The 10,927-nt window shown below is 47.3% G+C and overlaps 3 protein-coding genes across 3 annotated transcripts in view; 1 reads left to right on the forward strand and 2 right to left on the reverse strand.

Annotated features, from left to right (window-relative positions):
* Window positions 1–3,498: 3,498 nt before the first annotated feature.
* Window positions 3,499–4,765, reverse strand: dnph1 (2'-deoxynucleoside 5'-phosphate N-hydrolase 1). Its single transcript, XM_068741504.1, has 4 exons — window positions 4,586–4,765; window positions 3,968–4,039; window positions 3,775–3,885; window positions 3,499–3,667 (listed from the first exon to the last, which is right to left on the reverse strand). The coding sequence occupies exons 1-4, from the start codon at window positions 4,728–4,730 to the stop codon at window positions 3,549–3,551; spliced, it is 447 nt and encodes a 148-aa protein (XP_068597605.1). The 5' UTR covers window positions 4,731–4,765; the 3' UTR covers window positions 3,499–3,548.
* Window positions 4,766–4,916: 151 nt separating this feature from the next.
* yipf3 (Yip1 domain family, member 3) lies at window positions 4,917–8,330 on the reverse strand. The gene is made up of 9 exons (XM_068741323.1): window positions 8,111–8,330; window positions 7,517–7,726; window positions 6,921–7,027; window positions 6,793–6,838; window positions 6,579–6,671; window positions 5,968–6,099; window positions 5,773–5,886; window positions 5,584–5,707; window positions 4,917–5,188 (listed from the first exon to the last, which is right to left on the reverse strand). Exons 1-9 carry the CDS (start codon window positions 8,180–8,182, stop codon window positions 5,061–5,063), a joined length of 1,026 nt encoding a protein of 341 aa, XP_068597424.1. The 5' UTR covers window positions 8,183–8,330; the 3' UTR covers window positions 4,917–5,060.
* A 486-nt stretch (window positions 8,331–8,816) lies between these two features.
* ncoa4 (nuclear receptor coactivator 4) overlaps window positions 8,817–10,927 on the forward strand; it is an 8,039-nt gene continuing 5,928 nt past the window's right edge. The window contains exon 1 of the mRNA XM_068741248.1: window positions 8,817–8,953. Coding sequence (XP_068597349.1) covers window positions 8,922–8,953 — 32 coding nt within the window. The 5' untranslated portion in view covers window positions 8,817–8,921. The remainder of the gene's footprint in view (window positions 8,954–10,927) is intronic.

Consider the following 10,927-nt stretch of genomic DNA (forward strand, 5'->3'; position numbering starts at 1 on the left):
GTGATCGAGTATTGATCTTAAAGTGTCGTCATGTCTCTATTAAAGCTGCAGTCTGTGATTTGTGTGTCTGCAGATCAAGAAGCATTAACTCATCTGTGATATAATCACTAATTAATCATCTAACGGAGTATTGATTAGGATCATAAATGATGAGCACCAATCACAGACGAGCTCCGTAACCTCACGGTGTAACGATCGCTGCTGGTGCATGATGGGACACAGACAGCCCCCCCCTTTCACTGGCTAGCCACAGCTTCCATTCCCCCGTTAGCATGTTGAACAAGAAACACAACAAAATAAAAACTCATCGTCCATCGATGCTAAAGCTAACTGGTTGGCTTGTTGCATAACAAGCTAGTCACTAGACCATCTCATATTAGCTTCAGGCTAAATGCTAGGCTTCTTAAACTTAAGATCACTTTAGCAATACTAGCTGTTCATAACTACGGAAAGCTAATGACAACTAGCTATAAACCCTTAAACTAACCTTGGATATTAGCGGTTAGTCTAACAATTGTCATTAGCTCTCCGAATGTTTGCTACGCTATACAAAGGATTCGCTGTTATAACAATGTTTGGAAAGGCTAGCTGACGGCTAAACGTGTCAGCTAGGTGTAACTTAACTGCTAATTGTTTGTTGGTAATGATCTATTAACACTTTGACGGATTAGCTACTTCCCTTTGATCACACTGCTGCTTTGATGTGTCATGCTAGCGGGACCGTTTCAGTGAATGTTCCCACGTTTAGCGTTAACGGTTTTAAAGGGCTGCTCCTGTGTTTATGAATGCTTGCGTGTTAAAATAGATTCAGGACCTTGTTCCTGGGCGGCTAAACGTGAAAACTGCGGCTTGGTCCCATAAGTGCAGCCCTTTGAATGATTTTAATCCGTTTTCTTCTGTGAAGGAAAGAACTTAAACTTCCTACATCCCAGACGAACACTTAAACACCTCGTCATCGTCCTCCTGCTGGTCAGACAGGTTTTACGTCCTCGGCTGCGGAGCGAGAGGCGGCCGTTAAATTATTAAGGTCTTATTACCGTCAGGTTGCTCCATGTTTAATATTTCATATTAGTGGAGTGTGTGTGTGTGTGTGTGTGTGTGTGTCAGAGTGATGCATTGTGGGTAGCAACAGAAGTTACATCTGGACTCGTGCAAATTTAATGACCCGTCTTCATGAATAGAATTTGAGAGGTCGACCCGCTGTCTCACCTCAGCCAAGGTCACCTCCTCTTCCTCCTTCTTCCTCTGACCCTCCTCTTCTTCACGCTGCTCCTCCTCCCATTCAACTTCAGGTCTTCTTTGTCTACTCCTCCTCTTCCTCCTATCAGTCCTAACCCAGCTTCACTGACAGGATGGTCTTGAGCTTCAGATTCGGTCACATGATCTCCATGAGCTCACGGTTGTCATGGAAATAGATTTTGTTTGTCAAATTGTAAAAAACCTCGACTTGCAGGTGAAAAGGCTCCTGAGCTTCTGGGGCTATTTTTAGCAAACATTAAAGCTAACATTATACATGCTAACAAAATGCTAACGCTTACCGGTATGTCAGCTATCTGCTAACTCCCTGCTGTTTCCCCTCGGGTCAATGTTGTTAATGGAATACCTATTTTCTTCAGTTTTCGTTAATGATGCTAAGCTAGGCTAAAGATGACGAGGGCAATGCACTCTGTCGCGTCACCTCTGAGTTCCAGTCTCTGACCTGGAACCTAAAGGATGCAGGAAGACAGTTGTTTAAGGTTGGTCCATGTCCCAGCATGCACCAGGAGGATGAGTCTTTGCATCATGTTTCTAAAGTTCTGTTGTTGTTCGGTTCTCCCTGATCTGGTGTCTCTACATCTGATCCGAAATCGATTGATTTCTGCTGCGTTCAGCTCTGATCAGAATTATTGGTGTCCAGTTACAATTACAATTTGGAAATTCTCATTCAAACACAGTATTAGCAAATGCTGAATTTGATTTCTACTGAAAGCTAACGGTAGCTTCAGCTAGCTGCTTGCTAGCGTTCGTCACTACCTGGTTTTCTCTTCTGAATCAGGACTCTGTAGTATCACAACCTGAACAGTACACGGACAAGTACTGCAAGTACAAGTACTCCAGTTTATAATTATTATGGTAGAGGATAAAAAGTGAGACTGAAACAATTATTAAACAAACAATTATGCTAATGCTATGCTAGGCCAGTTGAGATGGGGTTTAAAGCTCACAAAAGATAATTCATTATATGAGCCAAGTGTTTATATTTCAACGTAATATTCTGATCCAATAGAAAACCAGGAAGTGACGCACCTGACAAACGGTTAGCAAATGAGCTAACCTGTCAGTTACTTAGAAATCACTTCAGCTACGGTGCTGACATTATACCAATGTGTTAGATCCTGTGTTAATCCGACTTTCAGAATGGTGCTGGTTAGCGGGCTAACAAGCTAACAATATATAAGATGGCAAAAAATAAATAAATAATCTTCTGTGGCTTAAAACACAAGCAGCTGTCTGGGCTGAGGACCTGGTTTACCTATCAGATGATTGTAGCCCCGCCTCCCCATTCTCCTCTCACAGGTGCTGTCAATCACTTGCAGTTCCATGACCTCTGACCCCATCCGCGTTTTCAGGTTCACCTGACGATCTCAGCAGGTTTTCCCTGGTCTGATTGTGTCACTTCCTGTAACTGTAAAAAAACACAACTAACAATTTTATTTTCTCAATTTGTAACCAATGTATATTTAAAAAAAATAAAATATTTTAAGCGTAGCTGGCCTTTGTGTCTTTCACAGGAAGTTCCTGTTTGTCTCTTCCTCTGTGGTATGTTCATGCTTTATCATTGGTCAGCCGCAGGTTTAGATAATATTGAAATAATTATATTTAATTTTTATTTGTTTATTATGTTCAGCCATTCCCAGATCAGCTGCTGATTGAATGACGACATTGATCACTGCTGATCGATCGTATTAAATGATTTATGATTAATGTATCATGTTTTCTGTCTTTGTATGTCAGAGGGTTCCACCGGTCCGGGTTCTCAGGCCTCCTCCAGAAGGTTTGTGAGCCTTCTGATGGGTTCCTTCCGGTTCCTCCGGGTTCTTAGGATGAAGAACATTCTCCTCGTTTCCTCTTGGTTCTCATCAGGATGGATTCTCTTCTCATTATTCAAATGCTCTTGATTTGGAACATCGATTTATAAATACTTTAAGGCTTAATTCTCTATTAACCCGCTCATCCGTCGTAATAGAGTAGCGCTGCCACCTGCTGGCGGCCTGAGGAACTTAATATAATTTTGTAGGCTTCTCTGTTAAATTGAATTAGAAAGTTCATTAATTAAATGTATTTATTAATGACTCCATAATCAATCAGCTGTTGACCTGAGATCTGATCCAAACCTTTCATGGATCAGTTACTGATTCTGAAATTGTCCTTTTTATTTTCTGATATTTTGGTTCCGTGGATTCTTTTTTTTACTAAATCTCTTAATATATAGAACAAATGTTTTCAAAATGACACATATTTTTTCCTGATAAACTTTATTGGGTGGTTTAGCTGGATATGAACGAACTTCAGGTTCTCTTCAGGCTCTTGAAGAACTCTTCCAGAATGTTATCCAAGTCGTCTTCGACGTAATCTCGGACCACAAACATCTGACCGTCTTCAGCACCCCGAATCATGGCCGAGAGACCTGAAAGAGAGAGAGAGAGAAAATAAACAGTGAAATTATAAATAGTAAGGATGCAAATCTAAAGAACTCTCCCGTGGTTTCCTGCAGGAAACAGGAAACGTCCTCACATCGTCCTGACGACGGTCTGAACAGACACAGAATTCTCTTCTTCATGGCGACGGCACGGCCGAGCTCGTAGCCGACGCCCAGGGACGGTTGGGTCACTTCTGCTACGATCACTGAATACACACAGGTGAGAGGTCACGCACACACACACTCAGGGTCAAATCAATCTCTAATGATCAATAACTGATCAGTTACCATCAGACTCTTGCAGCCACTCAACATCTCGGTCGTGGATGGCTCGTGCTCCTGCGACTACGGCATCCTCTCCTGTCCAATCACAGAGCAGCAGCTCAGTGACATCATATACTCCTGATTGATCATCTAAATTACTGATCGATATCGCATTTACAACCCCAATTTGTGAATGTTGAAATGTAAAACCCAAGAATGAAAGAGCAGCAGCCGAAAACCTCGAGCAGGAACGAATGAAAAGATTCCGCCTTAAATTGATTGATTGATTTTTATCTCATCAGCTAAAACTGATCAAACATGATCACAAACCGTGTCTTATTAAAATAGATGCAAGTCTGTATTTAATTATCGTTCAATTGATATTTCCTATTTGTACATTGATCGTTTTATAATTATTTGGCATTGATGACGTCATTCAGCTCAGAAGTACATTTACATCATAAAACTATGACGTGGGCTGTATTATTGATGACGTCAGTGATATTGAGGCTGTTAGAATGTAACATTAAACGTAACAAATATCGATGAGATAGCCAATAAAATACTCCGCTGATCGATCCGTTAACCCAGCAGCTGCGCGTACGAGCACGCGTGCTGCGCGTTCCGCCGCGTGAACGTCACCTTTGTCGGTGAGCTCGCTGCTGCTCACGTGCTCGGTGAGAACGGTTCCGTAAGTCCGGAGCTTCTTCACGACCTTCTGATAAACCGGAACGTCGTTCCTGCCGCCGCAGATGCTTCCGCAGAAGTAGACCTTCACGTCCCCCATTTCCCCGGCTCTACTTCCGGGTTCCGCTTCCCGCGTCCGACGCAAACGAGGCTGTAACGTGATGACGTTTCGCCGCGCGCTCTGATTGGCTGCTGCTGCTGGTCTACATCCGGGACTTCCGGCTCCTCCCCTCACAGATCAATGACACGTCTATATATTAATTATGAATGATTTACCAAACACAAACAAGGAAAACGGTTTATTAGAGTCTTTATAGAAACTATAAATACATCCCAACAGGAAGAAGAAAACATCTGAAGCAAACTACAAAGGAGAATGAAACTGTACAAACAGAAGAGAAAGAAGCAGAAAGAGCTTCAGGTTGTGAGTTCAGGCCCCCAAAACGGCTCCGTGGGTCCTCAGGGTCCTCAGGGTGGTGTTCAGGGTCAGCTCAGGCACGTCTCTGGCCACCCGCTGCATGGGGGTCAGGTGGGGGCCGTCCAGCGTTCCCAGCAGCCCTGAAAGCACAAAGACGGGACGTCCAGGGGAGACATTCTGATTGGGTGTGAAACCTGAAACCGTCTCATTGGTGCAGCCAATCACATCGAATACAAGCGGAACCAGACCGATCCGGAACCTGCAGGTGGCGCTAGAGCGCGTGCATCCTCAGCAGAGTGCGAGCCCATTTACCAGCTCCCCTCCACGCTGATGATGTCACCAACGTAAAGATGATGTCACCACTCCTAACCCTTTACAAACTCAGAAAGCAGCCAAGTGGGATTCAAACCATTCAACGAGTTACATCTCGTGTTGATCCCAGTCAAGGACCAGTTTGAGCAGCGAGGGGGGCGGGTTTAAGCTGTGTTCACATCCATCAGTCGGTGATGTCACGGCGGTGATGTCAGAGTCTGACCTTCGATGATCTTGTGGTAGGCGAAGTGAAGGTAGAGCGGGAACAGCATGTGGAGGAGAGAGAGAGTGCCGCACAGGAGCAGGCGAGGCGTCTGGCCGACTGTCCGGGACAGCAGAGCGGCTACCTGTCCGAAACACACAAACCAGGTGAGCCGGCGGCGCCGGGGCTGATGGGAAACGCAGTCCTCACCATGCGCAGGGTGGACAATCCTCCGAGCAGCAGCCACAGGATGTAGAACAGGAAGTGGAAGTGGATGTTGTAGCTGACGAGGAGGATGACGCAGTGACCAAACAGACCGTAACCCTGGCAACAAGACAAACGCGCGACGTCACTCAATAACGTTCTCCAATGATCCACCGGAGAGGGTGCAGTCCCGGGACCCACCAGCAGGGACAGCGTCTGCAGCATGGTGATCTGAGCGTTGAGCAGGTAGGCCAGGAAGTAGATGAGGGAGGACACGCCCAGCCAGTAGCCGAAACACAAGCCGATAGCGGTTCCCATGAGAGTCCCCTCAATCTGAAACACAGCATCGGGTCCCGTTCAGGTGCGTGTGTGTGTGTGTGTGTGTGTGTGTGTGTGAGTCCTAGCGGTTCCCATGAGAGTCCCCTCAATCTGAAACACAGCATCGGGTCCCGTTGTTCAGGTGCGTGTGTGTGTGTGTGTGTGTGTGTGAGTGTGTGTGTGTGAGTGTGTGTGTGTGTGTGAGTGTGTGTGTGCGTGTGCGTGTGTGTGTGTGTGTGTGTGTGAGTGTGTGTGTGTGTGTGAGTCCTAGCAGTTCCCATGAGAGTCCCCTCAATCTGAAACACAGCATCGGGTCCCGTTGTTCAGGTGCGTGTGTGTGTGCGTGTGTGTGTGTGTGTGTGTGTGTGAGTGTGTGTGTGTGTGTGAGTCCTAGCAGTTCCCATGAGAGTCCCCTCAATCTGAAACACAGCATCGGGTCCCGTTGTTCAGGTGTGCGTGTGTGTGTGTGAGAGCGTGTGTGGGCGTGTCCTCACAATTACGGTGTCGGATGTCTTCATGCCTTGCAGCAGGATGGCCACCAGGGTGAAGACCAGCATCAGGGGGCCGTACAGCTCCCCGGCGATCTTCTACACAAAGGGAGTCGACAATCGGTCAGTCGTAACCCGATGCCTTTATCGTGAAAGACCTCAAACGTTCCCGGCTCGACTGATCCTGGATCAGCCTCGCCGTCTTTCGGTCAGTGTGTACCTGGGGGAAGTTGATCATACGGACAGGTATCATGGACTCGATGAGCCTGAGGAGAAAGATTGAGCTGCAGTTAGGAGCTTTCTGGACAGGAAACTCCTGACAGGAAACAGGAAGTGGGGACGCCCGACCTGGTGCGGACCTGCACCGGCTCCACGTCGAAGTACGGCCTGAGGATGTCGATGTTGCCGTACAGGTTGAAGGCTCTGGACGCCTGCCGCTTCCCGGCCTGCCACACCTGGACACACACACACACACACACACAGGTAGAACAGACAGCGACACACACACACACACAGGTAGAACAGACAGCGACACACACACACAGGTAGAACAGACAGCGACACACACACACACACAGGTAGACCAGACAGCGACACACACACACACACAGGTAGACCAGACAGCGACACACACACACACACACACACACACAGGTAGACCAGACAGCGACACACACACACACACACAGGTAGACCAGACAGCGACACACACACACACACAGGTAGAACAGACAGCGACACACACACACACACAGGTAGACCAGACAGCGACACACACACTCACACACACACAGGTAGACCAGACAGCGACACACACACTCACACAGGTAGACCAGACAGCGACACACACACTCACACACACACACACAGGTAGAACAGACAACGACACACACACTCACACACACACACACAGGTAGACCGCCCGTTTCAGCAGGTGGACTCACCTCGTCGGCCACCTGGCGCCCCAGCTGACTCTTTAACCCCTTCACTCCCAGGAAGTCGGCATCGTCTCCGGCCTCGTCGTCCGTGGCGGCGGCTTCTGCTGCAACCTCTTCCTCCTCCTTCATCCTCTGGTGCACGTCTCCCATGTCCTCGAAGCTGGAGCCGGACGTGTCGTCCATGTTCTCCATGTCCACCACCGCCGAGCCGCCGCTCTGAACGCACAGGTAGATAATCAATCATCAATCATCGATTGACTGATCAAGAATACCACGTGAGAGTACTTCAGGACATGCACGACTTTGTGACTGGAGGTTTTTATACTGCCATGCAAATTAGGAGCTCCTCTCCCAGCAGCAGTTATGACGTCACTCGGGTGTGATTGCGTCACTGCTCAGCTGCCCGTTTTAGCCTCTCCATTCACGAGCCTGCTCGTTTGTTAGCTTGTTTACCAATAAGTTAGCTTAGCCTGCTCGTTGCTGGTCAGCGTTGCTTTAGCTTAGCTACGCTAGCGTAAGGTAACACTTCAGACTGGTGAGTTACCTCCCGTTCGCACCTTACTTAGCCGATTATTTAGCATCTTTAGCATGTAAGCTCACCTGGACGAGGTTGTCGTCGAAGCTTCCCCACGGTTCCGTGTTCGTGTTTTTGCTCCCGGAGCCCGCAGACATGTTCCCGTTGAACGAGGTTCCGTCGTGGGCCGTGTTTGTCCCGGGGGGGTGACCGTGTTTGTCCCGGCGTGAATGTTCTCAGCAGGTGGAGATCGATCTCCAGAGGAGCTAGTCGAAATCTTGTTATGATCTGTAAAATTTACATTTCCACCCGAGAAAGGTCCGCATTGACTCCGCCTCCTAAACTAGACGCAGGACACGTAATGACGTAATGACTTCTCCAAATATTCTTCTCCAGCATATTTCCGTTTCAATAAATAAAAATAAAAATGTATCGTGTATATAGTGGTGTTCTGTAAGGAGTCTACAAAATAACAAAAACAAGGGCAAGTCCTATTTTAATTATTTCCCTCTCAGAGAGTGCAGTGAAATCCCTCCTGAATCTGAAACAAGAAGAATTAGGTTCGAGTACCAGTACCTCAAAAAACTGTATGCATTGTACTTAACTAAAGCATAATTACAACCGTCTTTGTACTACCGAAAAAGTTTTTAATAAATACACTGCAAAGTAATAAATAAATAACCTGCAGTTACAGTCCACCATCAGCAGGGGGCAGTCTCACCCCATCGCGAACTCCCAGAGTCTCGCGAGATTTATTCGTCCCTGTTGGTTATTTTTCCTCGACAAGATCATGACCAGTGAACGAGTTCAGTGATCGCGACATTGGTTTGTAACTGGTGCGCGTTACGGGCATTAGCTGAACATTTTTCCGTTCCACAGGATACGCTTGGGTTATTAATGACTTCGAAAGTCCACATCAAAGCCCCGCGGTGAGTTCGAACGTCTGCGACGCAGAACATTTTTCTTTTCGCTTCCTTGTCCGCTAACACCGCAGCTAGCTAGCTCAGCTGACACGCTAACGCCGCAGCTAGCTAGCTAGCTCAGCTGACACGCTAACGCCGCAGCTAGCTAGCTAGCTCAGCTGACACGCTAACGCCGCAGCTAGCTAGCTGGCTCAGCTGACACGCTAACGCCGCAGCTAGCTAGCTGGCTCAGCTGACACGCTAACGCCGCAGCTAGCTAGCTGGCTCAGCTGGCACGCTAACGCCGCAGCTAGCTAGCTGGCTCAGCTGACACGCCAACGCCGCAGCTAGCTAGCTGGCTCAGCTGGCACGCTAACGCCGCAGCTAGCTAGCTGGCTCAGCTGACACGCCAACGCCGCAGCTAGCGAGCTAGCTCAGCTGACACGTTCCTTTATCAACGTGCGCTATCCTCTCGTTGCTGGCGGGTGTCGTCTGGAAACAATCAGCCTGTCGGCGCGTCGTAATGTTCTGTCATCGACAGCTTTCTTGCTAACAAACTCGATGATGTCTTGAACGAGCACGGCTATCATTACTCCAGTTTGCGGGATATTAGCTTCAATTGTTTCGCAGTTGTCTTGCTTTGTAGTAATCGTGATCTTTCATTCCTCCGTTCGTCGATAATGTTGTGCTTGGTCTTAAGTGGTGTTTTAACTCTTTTACGCAGTATTGGGGTTCACTTGGTCATTCGGCTGATCGATAATTGTCCCCAGCTGTGCTATCCTTCCAGTTCCGGTGGATTTGTGCCTCTTTCTGTTTAAACTCAGGTGTTTCCTAGCATTAGCATCCTGGCTAATATCTGGCCTCGGCTTGTCAGGTAGCCTCTGACACTTGTGAGCTAATCGATGCAGATGTCTGCTCGGGTTATGAGCGGTGAACGCCCCCCCCCCCCCCCCCCCCCCTCCCGGTGAGTGTGTACGTGCGGTCGGACAGACTGTCATGGCGGACAGTAACAGATTAGCTTCCTCATTCCTCTGCGGTTACAGCTGAACAAACGCCGGGTTTAGTTCCTCATCATCGGCTCATCTCCGAGCTCAAGGCGCGTTAGCGTCGCTGTTGTCACCGACTCACCGTCACCAGGTACCGGATTGTGTTCGTCATTCTCCCGTCGGCCAGCGGTTAGCCGTGTTATTGATTATTAGACGGTTCGATCAAAACACAGCGTCACAGTCCACAGAATAGCAGTGGGATGAGTAAAGTCCAGAAATACACTCTTTAAAGGAGTGATGACGTCATTGTACACGCAGGAAACTTATTATTAAACTTCAACCACCTCTATCTCTATTAATCGTTATCTTTAAACATTCCTTCACGTTTCGTGTTTGATCTGCTTTGTAATGCTTCGCATGCAGCTTAAAGTTAGTGAACTTTAAATGAAGGCGTTTTTCACACGCAGGGATCAGCTGTTGGTGTTTTATATTTTGTTGCGTGTCAGTTGAGAACTTTATGATCCATTTTGCAGAGGTGTGTAAATTGTAAGACTTTATTGGGATGCTTCACTCGTTCGTGTGTTTTTCTTCTGGTCGATCGATGGCGGATGAGAGAACGTTTGAGGATGAGAGAACGTTTGAGGATGAGAGAACGTTTGAGGATGAGAGAACGTTTGAGGATGAGAGAACGTTTGAGGATGAGAGAGCGTTTGAGGATAAGAGAACGTTTGAGTCGCCGTAAACAGGAATCGTTTCTCTCCTCTGATCCTTTAACTGAAGCTGAAACATTAAACTTATCTCCGCACCCGTCTGAGTGAAAACAGTTAGAGTTAGTTAAACGTTTGCGTACGTGTTTACATTGAAACGGTTAAAGAGTTAGTTAAACGTTTGCGTACGTGTTTACATTGAAACGGTTAAAGAGTTAGTTAAACGTTTGCGTACGTGTTTACATTGAAACGGTTAAAGAGTTAGTTAAACGTTTGCGTACGTGTTTACATTGAAACGGTTAAAGAGT

The sequence above is a fragment of the Brachionichthys hirsutus genome, chromosome 7, assembly GCF_040956055.1.
Source record: "Brachionichthys hirsutus isolate HB-005 chromosome 7, CSIRO-AGI_Bhir_v1, whole genome shotgun sequence".
Taxonomy (NCBI): domain Eukaryota; kingdom Metazoa; phylum Chordata; class Actinopteri; order Lophiiformes; family Brachionichthyidae; genus Brachionichthys; species Brachionichthys hirsutus.